This window comes from Bactrocera tryoni, unplaced genomic scaffold (assembly GCF_016617805.1).
Source record: "Bactrocera tryoni isolate S06 unplaced genomic scaffold, CSIRO_BtryS06_freeze2 scaffold_133, whole genome shotgun sequence".
Lineage (NCBI taxonomy): Eukaryota > Metazoa > Arthropoda > Insecta > Diptera > Tephritidae > Bactrocera > Bactrocera tryoni.
In genome coordinates, this window is record NW_024395849.1 from 268,152 (window position 1) to 285,484 (window position 17,333).

Below are 17,333 nucleotides of genomic sequence, written 5' to 3' on the forward strand. Positions count from 1 at the left end.
CTATCTGTGGGAAAATTCCACAGTGCTGCTTATCCTTTATTACTATCATGTGGCTGCATTTGCATTTAATATTTATTTAGGATCAGTGTTTCTTCTCATATTCTAATTTTACATATCCTCTGGTTTTCTTAAATAAATGTATCCTCTTATCTACCAGACTATCTTCACACCATCTGTGTTTGCTGTTGTTCTTGGGTTAGCATGGGATGTAACTTATTACTATCATCTGGCTGCACTTGCATTTAATATTTATTTAGGATCAGTGTTTCTTCTCATATCCTAATTTTACATATCTTCTGGTTTTCTTAAATAAATGTATCTTCTTATCTACCAGACTATTTTCACACCATCTGTGTTTGCTGTTGTTCTTGGGTTAGCATGCGATGTAACTCCTCCCCCCTTAGATTCAAAACTCTCCTGAGGTATGTTTACAATTTCTATTCGCATTTGTTTTTGTTTTCTTAACATATACAAGAGAAGGCTTATTAAAAGTAAAATAATAATAAAAATTACAAATGAAATTGAATAATTAATTTTCTTATGGTACTTAAGTTCTTCTATTTTTTCTATGTTCTTTAAAAGTTCCAGTCTCATATCTTCAAATGAAATATTATTTGTAAAATTAATTTCTTCATTTACAGGAAAGTAAAATCTTTGTTGGATTATTTTTACCTTATTAGAGAAAATTTGATTGTTAATTTCTAGTGTACAATTTGGGTAGTGTATTAAATAATTTCCTTCCAGTATTACTTTCCTGTGATCACAATCTTGTACTAGCTTAGTATTTTTCAAGTTTTTTAATATTAATGTTTCATCGTCAATTTCAATTATTTCTGTTACAATGTTTTTAAGTTTTTAATTCATTAAGTGGTTTGACTTTTTCATATGTATAAGTTTTATTATTGTAATTAAAAACTGTTTCTGAAACGGAAGTTATTTCTCTCATTTGTTCATTTGAAATGGGCTGAATAACTTTTAATTGAACTGTGCTAAAATTTCGTGGTACTTTTACTATTAAAAGGAGCAGTTTTTCTGCATACTGAATTGCACACATTTTTAAATGTTGCAACTTAAATAGGTCTATTTCGTATATATCAACTTCTTCACTTGTCAAAATTCCTGGATGTAATAATCCATGTTTGGCGGCTGCAATGCTATCTTGAATATGATCAATTTTTTCTTTAAGGACATGTTTTCTTAAGATTTGCTCGTTAAACATGTTGTTTAATGCAGCATCCTTTAGAATTTTATCATTTCCTCTTTCATAATCCAGTATTTTTTCCCTGTCTTGTTCTATTGTTGTTTTTAAATATTTAAATGTTTTTTCAAAATATTTATTTATTTTAACTTGTTGGCTTAAGGTTGTAATAGAATTGTGCATATTTTGATCAATCACCTTTGAGTGATCCTCAATATCCTTTCTATCTAAGTATGTCATCCATTGTTCCAAATAAATATTTATGCATTGTCCCAACCAAATTAAATAATCCTCTTTTATGCCACTAGATTTAGGTATTAAAGTTTTGACTTTTGTTTTAAGGATTAAGAGTTTATTCCTAAGTAAATCGCGATTTAATGGCCTCAAGAGATTTGTATTAAAAGTCATGTTGTTAATTAAATATAAAATTTCATAATGGTCCATGACGTGTATTATAAATTCTGATGAAACTACAATTTCTGTGTTGGATGTACCTACTAATTTCCGCTGTTTTCATGAATCGGTTGGATGGTTAAAATGGACATTGCTGTTGGAGCCATTGTCATTAGTATCAAAAATATTAGTGTCTAGTTGATCTGCAAATTTATTTTCTCTTTTAATACTGGTTATATGTACATTATCTAGTTTAAGCTTCCTATATCGTGGTGCGTTCTTATAACGTACTGCCGCATAATTGTTAACAAATGCTTCTTCTTTATTTATTACAACATTTTCTCTTTTTTCATTAAGTTTTTTAATATTGCTTTCTTCGGTTTCTTTTAATTTTTTGAATATTATTTCTTTATTTACTTTCCCATTTTCTATGTAAATTGGTCTTTCCTTAGTTACAGAATGAATCGATTTGTTATAAAATTCGATACATCTAAACATTTTTTCTTGAACTGAGAAAGTCCTATATTCTAATTCAGCAACTCTAAGTTTTTCGCTAATAGTATTATGAAAATGTTCTATATCCGAATTTCTTGTATGACTATTTGGCTTGGTAAAATGAACCTCTATATTTTCTATGTTAAAAAAATTTTTAACATTAACGTTATTAAATTCATTAGTTTCTCTTGGCTTTCCTTTAATAGAAACATATTGTCTAAGTTTTTCAACAAGAGTCAAACTATTTCTGTTTTCCAAAGGCAATGCCATTGCAAATTTTGAGAATTTATCTATAGTTGTCATGAAAGTTTGCTTTAGGAATGTAAATGTATCAACATGAACAATATCATTAATTTCAGTAGGAGTTTGTGTTATGTGAAACTTAGGTTTCAACGGATTTCTGTCATACTTTACTTTATTACATATATCGCAATTGTTTATATATTTTTGTATTAACTCTTTTAGTTTTTTAATATATATAAGGTGTTTTAAACCATTATAATTTTCATTTATGCCAGCATGCCCAGTTTCATATTTGTGGTACTTTGAAATGTACCGATATGCCTCTGTTTCATCTGACAAGTCTTTGGCATGAAATAAACATTTAAAGAATTTGATACTATTGCCAAATACTTCGATTAATTTTATTTGAACTTTGTTGTATTCGGAGTCAGCTATTTCTGAAAAAATTCCCGCTTTTTTTGTTTTAACATGTGTCCTTAATATGTCTACCATGTATTCGCTATTAATGTCATCTCGGCTTATGTAAATCTTATGATTTTTACCTATTTTTTCAGTGTCTCTTACTTTATGTTCACATAAAATAATTTGAGTCTGAAAACGATTGATGACAGATTCAAGTGTAGGGATATGGTTATTTAATTCTTCTACTTGAGAGTGAATTGTAGCTGCTGTACTCATGTTATCATCTTCTTCAGAATTTTGATTTATGAGGCAGATTTCTCCAGAATCTACATCTAATCTGCTAAGAAAGTCGGCCAATGTATTTTCTTTGCCTTTTATATATTGAATACATATATCGTATTCTCCAAGTTTCAGAAGCCACCTTTGTAATCGAGGATTTATGTCTTTTCCTTTATATTTTGTTTGTAACCACTTAAGTGGTAAATGATCTGTTAAAAGATCGAATTGCCTACCATAAATGTAGGGTCTAAAATAATTAACTGCCCAAACGATGGCTAAGAGTTCCTTTTCTGTTGTGCTATATTTCTTCTCGTGTTCATTAAGTGTCCTGCTAGCATAGCAAATGGGATGGCCATCTTGCATTAATACGGCACCAATTGCAAAATTGCTAGCATCAGTTGCAACTTTAAATTTCTTTTCGAAATTGGGATATTTTAATATTGGATCGTTAACTAAAAGTCTTTTTAGTGTATAAAAAGCGGCTATAAATTGTTGATCTTTAATATTAATACGAACTCCCTTTTTAAGAAATTTTGTCATGCCAATAGCAATTTTAGCATAATCTTTAATGAATTACCTATAATATCCTGTTGCTCCTAAGAAAGATTTAATTTGCTTCACTGTTTCAGGAAGCTTTAATTTTTGAATTGCTTCTATTTTATTAGGATTCGGTTTAAATCCTTCTGTAGTTAAAACGTGACCAAGATATTCAGTAGTCTTAGCAAAAAAATTGCATTTATCGATTTGAATTTTTAAACAGTGTTCTCTTAATTTTTAAAAACTTTTTCTATACTTTCCTTGTGTTCTTGAAGAGAGGAACTAAATATGAGAATGTCATCTAAATAAACAACGCATATTTTATTAATGTATTCTCTTAAGACAGAGTTCATTAATCTTTGGAAAGTGGCTGGGCCGTTCTTTAGACCAAATGGCATTCTTATGAATTCATAATGACCTAACGGTGTAGAAAATGCAGTTTTTTTCCTATCACATTCTTTTATAAGAATTTGATGGAAACCTTTGTCTAGATCAATTGTCGTAAAATATGTTGCTTGACCTAATTTTCCAGATATGCCATCTGTATTTGGAATTGGGAATTTATCAGATATAATTATTTCATTTAGAGCCCTGTAATCTATTACTATTCTCCATTTCTTTTTACCAGAATTATCCATTTTCTTTGGGACAATCCAAAGTGGTGAATTGTATGGGGAGCAGCTTTCTTTAATTATTGCCTGGTCCAGCATTTCTTTAATTTGTTTGGTTGTCTCCTCCTCGTGTATTTGAGGGTATTTATAAATTTTTGAATATACAGGCTTTTCAGTTGTTGTAACGATTTCATGTTGTACTTCATGAGTATGGGTTAGCTGTTCATTTTCTCTAAATATAAGGTCATTATTTTTCCGTAGTATTTCCTTTAACATTTTCCTTTCAACAGTATTCATATCGGGCCTTTCTAGGATTGAAAGTCTTTCTCAATGGGTTCAATTGAATGAATTTCTTCCTTAACAAACGGGCATGGATTTAAAAATTGAATTTTATTGCCAGTAATATAAATGTAACTTTTTTCAAAATTAATTATTGCATTTAATGGTCTCAAAATATTCTGCCCTATTAAGCAGTCGAATTTTCTATTAAAAAATGGTGTTAAGTGCCAATGCACGAAGTTTTCACTATTGAATTCCGTAGGCAAGGGAGTTTTCACTTCTTCAGTAATGAAAAATTCACCACTAATTGTTTTTAATTTAATGGGATTTTCTAAATTATTTTTCTTAAATCCTAAATCTACTTTACTATTTAAAACTGAAGTTGTTAAACCGCAGTCGATTAAACACTTCAATCTATTTCTACCTATAGTTAGTTCTACTATTGGTAGCTTCTCCCCCGGGCATATGGTCTACTTCCATGGGCACAGGCCTTTGACTTCTATTGCTATTCCTACTTTGTTGTGAATAGCTATTTTGTGATGCTTGTTGTGGGTTAATATTATTATTATTCATTCTACTATTATTTCCCCAAAAACGTTGTTGCGTTGGAAAAGAAGGCTGAGGATTACTAGCATGTACCCTATTGTTTGAATCGTAATTATTTTGTGAGGGGTAATAACGCTGCCCATAGTTACTATATTTATTTTTATTTTGCTGGATTAATCCAGTATCCTCTAAGCAATAAAAAGCTTCCCTTAGTTTTCTAATATCCCTACTCAAAATTATGGAGGACAAATGAGGACTAATTCCGTTTAAGAAGGTTTTTAGACAAAATGCCTCGTTGGCTTCCGGTGAAAAGGCTATGGGTTTCTCACTATCAAATTCATACTTAATATTAGTTTTATCTAAAATATCCCTTAATTTTACAAAATATTCACTTACATTGTACTGCTTAACGTTGATTGCCTGGCGGTACAGACTCCTGTAGCTCTCCTTTTCCCCGAAGTTCCGGAACGAGTTCCTCCTTTACGTCGTCCCACATCGGTGTGCTTCCTAAAGGTCGGACTACTTTCAGGGCGTCTTCATTTATTTTCGTTAGTACGTAGCTTTGAATCACAAATTCCTTTAACGATGGGTTATCGTTAAAGAGGCGGAGTATGGCATCCACTTCGCTTATAAATGAGGATAGGTCGTAACCATCACTTCCGTTGAATGGCCTTATTCTCGAAGCTTCCTTCAGGAGCTTGGAGCTGTTAATAGTTGCCATGGTGATGTTCGAATTTTCTTCTTTTTTTTTATAAAAACTGTTTTAAGGCCTCGGAAATGCCTAATTTTTATTTTTAAAATGGATTTTGGTTTTTTGTTTTTTTTTTGTGTGCATTTTCTTCGGAAAATCCGAGCGACCCGTTTGACCAATTTTAAGATTATGTCAGACGTTTACCGACTGCGCCAATTACGAAACAATTTTAGACGACCGGCTCTTTAGAGTGTCAGAATAAATGTGTCTATTTATTTCAAAGATTTTCTTGCTTTTATAGTTTTACAAAAATACTTATCTTCTAATTTACAAAAATTCTTATCTGTAGGAAAATTCCACAGTGCTGCTTATCCTTTATTACTATCATGTGGCTGCATTTGCATTTAATATTTATTTAGGATCAGTGTTTCTTCTCATATCCTAATTTTACATATCTTCTGGTTTTCTTAAATAAATGTATCTTCTTATCTACCAGACTATCTTCACACCATCTGTGTTTGCTGTTGTTCTTGGGTTAGCATGGGATGTAGCTTATTACTATCATGTGGCTGCATTTGCATTTAATATTTATTTAGGATCAGTGTTTCTCATATCCTAATTTTACATATCTTCTGGGTTTCTTAAATAAATGTATCTTCTTATCTACCAGTCTATCTTCACACCATCTGTGTTTGCTGTTGTTCTTGGGTTAGCATGGGATGTAACTCGCACTACCTGCTAAAACGGCTATAGAAGCTAAAATAATATGAATATCCTTCCAAAAATTTTACAGTATATTCTTAAAGGACTATACTTTCGAACCAACCAAAAAAAAATCGATTTTTTGAAAATTCTAGACCACCGGGACCCTTTGAGTATGTGTCTGTTTATTTTTTGCTTTGTACTGCCTCAGCATTGGCGCAGATAAGCCTGTTGTATTTATTTGAACATAGTTTTTTAGGTTCAATACGTTATTGATTGATTCACATATTTAGGCAGAGCTCGAACTGCAAAAGTTTCTAGAAGCAAAGAATCTGAAGAGCAGACTCAGACGCGTCAGATGTTAGATTCTCAGCGCCACGCATCTCAAAGGACCTCTGAAACGTTTACGCAGACTCAGGCCCGTCAGACCCTGGATGCTGAACGTCACGCATCTCAATGAGCTTCCGAGACAATAGAACAGTCTCAGACACGTCGAGTTTTAGATGCCGAACGTCACGCGCAATTGATTGCGGCAGAGACTGACGAAGATTCACAAAGACGACGTCTTTTAAATGCCGAACGGCAGCCAGAAAGAAAACGTACGTTTTCAATGAGTACGTGGAAGGCATTTAATGGTGCCGCTTTTGAGTATGACAATTTGATCGACTATGTTAATCACCGATTGGTTATCATTGAGAGAATGGAAAAAAATGTAGATATTGTGAAGCACTGAAATATAAAGAAGAAACTCCAGGTATGTGCTGTTCTGGTGGAAAGGCTAAAATACCATTACTTGGCGAGCCAGAGGAACCTCTTAAATCTTCACTTTTATACGACAGTAGCGAATCGCGCCGGTTTTTAAGCAGGATTAGAAAGTATAATTCTTGCTTTCAGATGACGTCATTTGGTGTAGATAAAGAGGTCGTAATGCCTGGATTTTCACCTTTTTTGATTATAGGTTGGTGGTATAATGCACCGTTAATAAATGAAGTCGCAGCCATGGTTACAGACGAACAGTTTGTTTCCCGTGATATAGTTTTACAGGCCCGAGGTGACACATTAACCAGGGTGCCTGATACTCATACATTTTATGATGCGTTGCAATATCCGATCATATTTAGTAAGGGACAAGAGGGGTACCACTTTCAAATTCCTCAAATTAATCCTGTAACAGGTCTTCCCTTACATAACAAAAAGGTTTCATGCATGGATTTTTACGCCTACAACATGATGATACGAGAAAACAACTTTAACATTTTACAAAGATGCAAACAACTGGCCAATCAGTTTTACGTTGACATGTTGAAAGCGAGAGGTTTTGGAAATTGCTCCAAAAAATTTGCTCGCAAATTAGTGAAAGAGACCGTTCACAACGACCACGGATACCCGCAGTATCGTAGAAGAGCGGCAGCAGACGGAGGTCGAACAGCAACCGTGAAGCTCCGAAATGGTAGCGACGTTATGGTTGATAATAGTTGGGTAGTCCCCTATTCACCAATTTTATCAAAAATATTTAACGCCCACATATGTAAATGTTGAGGCATGCGGTTCAGTATATATATCAAGCTATTTTCAATTTTAGAAATACTGATCTTGCGAATCCCGTAGATGAGGTACAAACTTAGCAGCAACGAAGCCGTGTGGCGTCTGTTAGGATTTCCGTTGCACGAAAGGCATCCCACCGTGATATATCTCAGCGTGCATTTAGAAAATGGTGAACGCGTTTATTTTAATGAACACAATTTCCACGAACGAAAAACTACTCCGCCAAAAACCACTCTCACTGCTTTTTTTGATCTTTGTATCAGAGATGAGTTTGCAAAAACTTTTCTTTATGTCGAGGTGCCGAGGTATTATACTTGGGATGCAAGTAGGAAAACTTGGAAACGTCACATTCAATGTACTTCTGTTCAGGATTGGCCTGGCGTCAAATCTGGAGATGCTTTAGGACGAGTTTATACAGTTCATATTAGTAACATGGAATGTTTTTGTCTACGCATGCTTTTACACCATGTGCGCGGAGCTGTGTGAAGTTGGCACCCCACTTTAACCGATTGCAAAATTTCTGTGCATACTCGAAGCAGCTTGACGCGCCGAGGATTGTAGTAATTAATTTTTCGTTTGTAGTTGAGCCGTTAATCCAGAATTTATTTTTTTTTTAACATATGGACAAAATTAATCGACAGGTCACCGGATATTTTGTTTTCTAAGTCGAAATGGTTTGTAGTTTATTGTAGTTGAAGCGAAATTTCAATTGGCGGTATATATGCTCATAGATCATCATTAATTGTTAGACGATACAAGAATTATTACGGAGAGCTATGGTTGTTTTTCTACCCTATCGAAAATTAAAACTACATGATTGTAGTAACAATTCTTTTACTTGAAGTCGAACTATCACATCAGCATTGATGTTCAAACTACCTGAAGGGTTAATTTTATCGATGACTCGCCGGATACCCGATATTTATAGTCAAAATGGTTTGTAGTTTTTTGTAGTTAGTGTAGAATTTTTATCCGAATAATAAATTTTGATAAATCAATAACCACGGAACGATTTTAACATTACTATTGAGAGTTTCGCTCATATTCCGATCGTCGCTAGATTGGAAAGTAATTTTAAGATAGTTTTATAATTTATCATCAGTTTTTCTAAGTTTTATAAATGAAAAAAAAAACCATGAAGATACGGTATTGGGTCTAGATGGCGTTGTAAGACCCTCGTAATCCGCCATCTTTTTCCGGTTATACACGTGGTACCGGCATAAGGCATTCTCGTGGTGAGGAAAAATGATTGTTGCTGCGTTTTCCAAATGAACATACATTATTTTTATTTTAAAAGTTACCTGTGTATTTATGAAACAAAAGCTGATTTTTATCAACAACTGGAGGTAAAAATGCGATAGTTTCATACTATTTTACGGGTTGATATCCATTATAACCTATTTCAGAACTTTTTTATACACCTCTGTTAAGAACGTCTTCCGCATTTACAAAATCTCTAACATGTTTCCCATTTATTCATTACAGCACAGCTCGTTTCCATTCGTGTTTCTGAAAACAAGATCTGCACAATCTTCCTGCTATTCGTAAGCATCGTTAAATAGCATGTAATTGAATTTTTATCGGCTCTTGACACATCTTATTTTCTACACATTCTATTTCTATAAAGTAATATATATAACTAAAACTTCACTTCGACGGAAGCTGTGCTGATAAAAATCTGACAATGCCGATCAAACCCCGTTTCACCTGTGACGATTTATTTGAAAAATCTAAAACGTGGAGTTTTTTACAAGATGGGAAATATTTACCGTACGCCCATGAAATATGGGAGGCTGCTTCTCTTAACACTCAAAAACAAATGTCCAAATCATACATCTAGCAGTACATTACTCAAAATCGAGGAATGATAAATAATTTCTAATAAAATGATTATTTGTTTTACTATAATAATTATTTGCTCCTTAACTCGATCTTGAATACTTTGAAATTTCTCCGACCCGGAACATTAACAAAATGTTGAACTGCAAAATCCAAGGTAAGTCGGGAAAATATTCATAAAAGCGTATTTGTTTTCAACCAACTATGAACATGTTTTTACTATGCATTAGATTCTATTCTTGATAAATTCGGAATATGAGCGAAACTCTTAATAGTGATGTTAAAATCATTCTGTGTGTAATCCATTATTGATTTGTCAAAATTTATTATTCGGATAAAAATTCTACACTAACTACAAAAAACTACAAACCATTTTGACTATAAATATCGGGTATCCGGCGAGTCACCGATAAAATGAATCCTTAAGGTAGTTTAAACATTAATGCTGATGCGATAGTTCGACTACAGATAAAAGAATTGTTACTACAATGATGTACTTTTAATTTTCGATAGGCTGGAATAACGACCGAAGCTCTCGGTAATAATTCTAGTATCGTCTAACAATTAATGATGATCTACGAGTATACATACCGCCAATTGAAATTTTGCTTCAACTACAAAAAACTACTAACCATCTTGACTATAAATATCGGGTACCCGGCGAGTAGATCGGACTTTGAAAGACATCAAGAGTAATCCAAATATCATGGGGGAAAAGGTGGTACTTTTAGCGGGCGATTTTAGACAGACTTTGCCGGTTATCACTAAAGGCACCCCTGCAGATGAAATAAATGCGTGTTTAAAAGCGTCAACGTTATGGGTGCACGTAAAAACGTTTAGTTTGTCTACAGATATGAGAGTGCAACTACACAATGATGTACAATCTAGACAATATGCTGCTGCTCTTCTTAAAATTGGAGAAGATCGTATGGCAATGGATGGTAATGGCATGATTACATTGGATCGTGAATTCTGCAATGTTGTGTATAATACAGATGATCTAAATAACTTCGTCTATAGCGAACTGCTAACTAATATGAGGAATAGAGAATGGTTATGTGAAAGAAATTTAGCGCCAACGAATGAAATGGTGGGACACGTAAACGAGCAAATTATGTCACGCGTGGGAGGTGATATTGTTGAGTTTTTCTCTGTAGACACTGTAATGGTTATTGAACAAGTAACATCAAACCCTGTAGAATTTCTTAATTCTTAAGAAGTAAAAGTAGCCGGCATTAATTTAGAAAAGAGTTGTTTTTCTCAAGGACAATTATACGTGGCTTGCTCACGTGTTTCAAGTCCACAGAATCTCCATGTGTTGGCCAGAGAGGGAAAAACAAAGAACGTAGTTTACAAAAATGTACTACAGTAATAAGGCCTCTTATTTTTAGCTTCCGACATTATTATTCTACTTACATTAAGTTAGTACTTCCTACGCAGACGATGTTGCGGATGTCACACTGTCTAACATCGGGGGTTGGCAGGTAGGTAGTTGGTAGTATTTTAAACCGATTTACATTATTTAATTTTTATATTTACTAAGGAAACATTCGGAGCTATCCATTATGTGCTTAGGTTGCTTTTGAAGAAATTTCGATGGGAAGTTGAGGACCGGAACAGGATGGTGGGACATTGTTGCAGGGGGACTTACAGCCGGAAGAAAACGAAAAAACTTATGCGGACGAAGCCGCGGGTAAAAGCTAGTATTAAATATACCTTGATGTGGTTAATTATTTCCGCGTTGTGGATTTGATGATTCTGATGCTGTTGTTGTTGTAATTTCTGCTGATGCTGCCGTATATATTTGATGCCCTTATGTCCGTTCGCGTTGATGAATTGCTTTTATCATCGCCTTCTAATTTGTATTTAGACGAGTTCAGAGGATTATGCAGGGATGTGTTCATTTGCTATGAACTCCAAAACATATGTATCACACTATTATAAATAGGCACCATAACCTTGGCATAATATCTCCTGGTAAGCCGACGTATTGCCCTAGTGATCGAAGCAATTTACCAGATTTAATTGATTTTTCTGTAATCAAAAGTATAGATAAATCACACATAATAGTTGAAACATGACCTGACCTATCTTCTGATCATTATCCTGTACTAATAAAGCTATGTGAAAACCCCATATTTGTTGATCCAAAAATGGGTTTCTGTAACATCTAATAAAATCATCTGGTTAAAATATTAAAAATACGTGAGTAGCCACATTAATATTGAGTACAAAATAAATACAGGAAGAAATATTGACGAAAGCATAAGAGAACTCAATGATATAATGCAGCTGTCTTAGCAACACCAGCACCAATAGAGAAATAGAAAAGCTTGCAAATGAAAAAAGGCGTGCAAGACGAGAATGGCAGATAAATCGCTCCCCTTCCACTCAGCTTTAATTGAAATACAGCATATTAAAAAAAAAATTAAATATTAAATTAAAAAAAGGGCTTAAACGAGGGGAAGAGCGAAATTTATATAAAGAAGCCAAATTTAAGCAAACAAAAATCCCTTTGGAAAGCCCAAACGTCCATGAAGCCACCAATTGACTCCAACATGCCGTTACGAGACTTGGTTGGAAATTAGTCTCTGTGTTTTTCACGCACTCACCTTTTTTGTTCACTTCAACCACTTTTCAAAGGAAAAAAAAATACGAATTTATATTGTGTATATGTATATTAGAGTGATTCAAAAAAAAAATTGTTTTTTTTTCGTTTGGTACTCAGAAAAATTGGTTCCTAGACACCTCTAAGAAAGCCTCTCCAAACATGAGTTTTTAATTGTAACGGGAAGGTCCTCCTACATACAGTTTTCTATTTTTTCTTATGATCAGATAGAAAAATTTATATCTCGCTTCCAACTACTTAAAGAAGTATATTGTTTCTTAGATTTTGTAGGAAATTTAATGCTCTACAAAAAAGGTCTACCATGATTTTTTCGTAAACCCAAACGTTTAAAATATATTAACAGTTAAATTTTGATTAGTTTTGGGAAAATTTTTTATTTCCTATGAATTTTATAACTCAATGAAAAAATGTTATTATGAATGATGGAACTCATAATTTTGTAGGAAATTTACTGCTCTATAAAAATGGTCTGTTATGATTTTTCGATTAAGTTAAGCGTTTACGAGATACTCATAGTCAAACATCAATGCATATTAAGGTGGATCAAAAAAAAATTTTTTTTTTTCGTTTGGTGCTCTGAAAAATAAGAAAGCCTCTCCAAAAATTTATTCATAATAATCGCCGGTTCGGATAGGTCTAAACACAAATATTTTTTCATCGGGTTCCTTCACTCTTGTCGGTGATTTCGCCGAGTTCTATCACTTACATTCATTTCCCTGCGCCATACGACACGTTCGGACTGGTCTCCACATAAATATTTTTTCATCGAGTTTCTTCACTCTTGTCGTTGATTTCGCCGAGTGCTATCACTTATATTCTCTCAACAGAACACAGAACTCAAAATGTCTGTATCTAAATTTAAATTTAGACAGAAATGTCCTGTGTTTGGCATATATCCGTACAATCTCTCTGAGTCCCAGTTACCTACTTACCAGGATTTTTTTTGTGTTATCAGTTTGAAAGATTTCGTATAGGGCGACTCCGAGGCGACAACTATGAACCTAGGAGTAAAGAGGTTACAGAAATAGTTGCAAAAAAGGTTGAAAATACTTTCAAAAAGTCATCTATTCCGATAGTTTCACACACCAGAGTTGTACAAATGCTCACCACATACGATAAGAAATTTCTGACTCTTAAACAAATGTTTTTAAGGAACCCAATAGGTTTGAGCTCTAAAAGAGACGACTTTGTCTTTTCTGCCGGAAATTCTTTGACATCGCTGCTTGCAAATGCATTTATTTTTCCTCTTGCACTTGTCCAAAGGGAAGGAAAGTTCCTATCAATGAACAACCATTTCTCTTGGACCAGAGAACCAGAAGAATTGGTCGCATTGGATGTCGATCTACCTGAAACAAAAAAGATTACAAAGAAAAATGAACGTAAAGAAAGGCTTTCAAAGCGTCATTCAACATCAACACATACCAAAAATGTATCAGCTAGAACACGTGACCATTCAGATCAGCCAGACTCTCATACAGACGACAACAATGTAGGTGCGTCGCACATGGATTCTTCCAAAAACGATGCTGATGATGAATTTTCTCTTCCATCCTCTAAAACCAAAGAAAACACACTAGTAGTAGAACACACTGCCTTAGCTGCCCAAAGATTTGGAGTAAGTGATAGAGCAGCGGCCTTGATTGTTTCATCTGCTTTTCTGGATGCCAAAAAAGCAGGTTTGATAACAGAGGATCAGGCTAGCTTTGTCACTGACAAATGCAAAATTAGTCGGGAAAAAAAAAGTGTTCGAGTTAAGCTCCAAAACACCGAAAGTATTGACTCTGTATATGGGCTGTATTTTGACGGCCGCAAAGACAATACACTTACACAAGTCAGCGAAGGTGAAAAGTACTACCGCGACACCGTCAAAGAGGAAATTTTCTTTTATAACGGAACCTGGTTGTCATTACTTTGGCCACGTCACCTCTCCTTCCATGTCAGCTGAGAATGAGACGCAAGCTATATGGCAACATTTACAAGACAATGTGGAACATCTAGAAGTTGTCGGTGATGATGGCACCAACACGAACACAGGTTGGAAATGTGGAATCATTCTGAAACTAGAAGAAAGAATAGGTAGGCCATTACAGTGGGTTGTTTGTCTTCTACATTTCAACGAACTTCCAATTCGTGCTCTCTTCGAACACATAGATGGTGTCTCAAAGAGTCCAAATACATTCTCTGGCGACATAGGTAAACTGCTCCCTGATTGTGAGAAGTTGCCTGTTGTCAAATTTGAAAGTTTTCCATCCTGCCAATTACCTTCTGAGGTTATTAATCCGACCCAACTTAGCACAGACCAAGCTTATCTCTATAAAATATCAGAAGCTGTTATTTCCGGTTAATATTCCTCAGATTTAGCGTCGATGCATCCAGGTAACATGTGCAAATCTCGCTGGCTCACCAGTGCAAATAGAATTCTGAGATTATACATTTCTACTGACAAACAAACAAAGGAAAAAAAGATTTTGGTCAAGTTCATACTTACAGTTTACTCACCTTTGTGGTTATCAATAAGATTCAACAGTTCAATCAAAGATGGCTCGCCTCCTCTATGCTGCAATTCAAAGGTTGAGATACTTACCTGCTAAACTGCGCAAGGTTGTCGATTCATCCATTCAACAGAATGCTTTCTTTGCTCTTCCAGAAAACATTCTCCTTAGTATGATGACTGACGAACGGATAGAAGTCAAAAAGTTGGCTCTTGACCGTCTTCTGGCAGCCAGAGAAGCAGAGTCTGACACTGTAAATGGAAGGATTAGATGTAATAAAGTGCCGAAGCTGAATTTCAAAGCTAATAATTATTACGATATGATTAACTGGAAAACTATAACCTTGACTGTTCCACTAGTTCTTTGTTCAGTTTCTAACGAAGAACTCATAAAAGGGCTGTCGGGAGACACTGCAGAGGTATGGAAATTTAGTGAATTCCCCTATCACACCATGGCAGTCGAGAGAACCGTCAAACTGGTGACAGAGGCATCTTCTAAAGTCATTAGCCCTCAATCTCGGGATCGTTTTATACGCTCTACGCTGAAATCTAGGCAACAAGTGCCAAAGTTTAGTACAAAATCTGATTTTATCAATAAATTTGACACAGATTCAGACTAAAACAAGCCTGACATATGGTTGGTTGGTTGGATTGGGCTTGGGAGGAACCCGAAGAGCAGCCACCTCCACGCGGTGGGTTCTGGGTGACCAATACAGGCTAGCTGAGAGCTGCAACAATTTTCACCTTGCGCTGTGGCGTGCCGCCTTTTCGCTCGTATCTCGGGAACGGTTCGTCCTACGGCCATGAGATGCGTATTTCAGGCGCTAGGTAGACAATTTCACGATTTTAGGCGAATTTCCGAAATTTCAAGGCCGGTGTTGGGGTTGAAGATGCAATCCGATCTCAAAACAAAAAGTTGCATTGGAATCGGGAAGTACTAAGGCAACTTTTCCGCACTATTATAAATCCCGAATCGAAAAATGTCCGGAATCGACCCACCCTAATGTGGGTGTCGATGTGTGTGGTCCTCTTGTTTTGGAATGTGGATGGTAAGCGGTGATAAGATGAGTGTGGTGAAGGTTGCGTGTTGTGAGGCTGAGTCGATATTGTGTGCTAGTGTGGTATGTGTGTTGATGTCGGGGGATGGTGTTCATTTATACATCCCGGCCCTGCTAGGCCAGTTTTTAGCCTAGTTCTGAAGCTGTTGTAGAGTTGCTACAACGTTGCTGAGGTCTGTTTAACGTGGGATTGCGGCCTAGGGTTGGCCTTCGTGGTTGTGGTCGCGGAGGTCGTCTGATTGCAGAGATGTCATCCTTTTGAGGAGGCCACAGTGTGGCAGTCGATGTCGGCGGCGACACAGAGCGCATTGAAGCTGTGGCTGTTTCGGAGCCAGTGGTTGCGTGTCACTACGCGGAGCCGTTGGAACTGCTCGGGGGGCTGCGGTAGCGATGGTTGTTTGCGCCGCAGCTACTAGGGTAGCTTTAGAGCGCGGAACAGTAACGTCCGAACGTACAGTGGGCGTAGGTGCAGTTGGCATATCGGCATCCATATTTATCTGTTAAGAACTGTTATTTAGATTATCATGTACTATATAATGGTTTGTCAAATAAGTCTTGCGGCATTTTTATTGAATTTTTTTTTATTGAAATTGAAATGAATTTTTGATGACTCATGCCCAGCTCTTGACCGATGCTACGGCTGCTACTATGCCGGTCTCTTTCGACCAATTCAGCGATTTTATCGCAATTTTCGACGATAGGCCTTCCGGAGCGGGGCGCATCTTCGACCACCTCTACACCAGAACGAAAACGTTGAAACCATCGTTGTGCGGTGGAAATGGAAACTGTATCGGGTCCATAAATCTGCGCAAATTTTATTGGCGGCTTGAGATGCATTTTTGCCTTTATCGTAGTAGTACTGTAAAATATGCCGTATTTTCTCTTTATTTTGCTTCATGTTTGCGACGCTATAACTTACGAACGACTTAAAAGAAACGACAATCAATCAAACACGTATTAGCGCTTGAAATGAATTTCCAAAAAGGTATAGCATGACCCGATGCGACGAATAAAACTAGAAGTACGCGCTTTCAGCTCCAACTAGCGAAAACCTATAATATATGTACATATATTCATATGGGCGTTGGTGCCACGTAATGTGGCACGAGTGAGTCGTCTTGTGGATCGACTTTTTTTGTTTTTTTTGTTGGTATTTATTGGTACTGGGTTATTTTACGTTCTTTTTATTTCTTTGCTTATCAGTAACGGTTGGCAAAAAGCATAATTTAACGAACGGTCTGATTAGTGTTCCCGTTTGTGTACGGAGATCATTCTGCATCGTCACGCGATTCAAGGAGTACGGACGTGTTTTTAACTCGCTCCGTGTATTCACATTGCGAAAAAAGTAACCAATTAATAATAATAAAATAAAAACAAACAACCAACAAAAAATCA

General features: G+C 35.6%; 1 protein-coding gene across 8 annotated transcripts in view; it reads left to right on the top strand.

The window, feature by feature from the left end:
- Positions 1-17,333, top strand: part of LOC120780062 (potassium voltage-gated channel protein Shal) — a 175,046-nt gene that overhangs the window by 114,284 nt on the left and 43,429 nt on the right. For 2 of the 8 annotated variants that reach the window (XR_005705803.1, XR_005705804.1), the window contains exons 7-8: positions 335-422; positions 9,407-9,852. The exons of 2 other annotated variants lie outside the window; for them this stretch is intronic. Coding sequence is in view for 1 of the 6 variants with exons in the window: in XM_040112338.1 (XP_039968272.1) it covers positions 9,407-9,465; positions 9,549-9,564 (75 nt within the window). In the remaining 5 variants the exon portion in view is untranslated. Of the gene's footprint in view, positions 1-334; positions 423-9,406; positions 9,853-17,333 lie in introns of those variants that run through there. 4 more of the 8 variants (XM_040112328.1, XM_040112333.1, XR_005705805.1 and 1 more) reach the window with 3 other exon arrangements.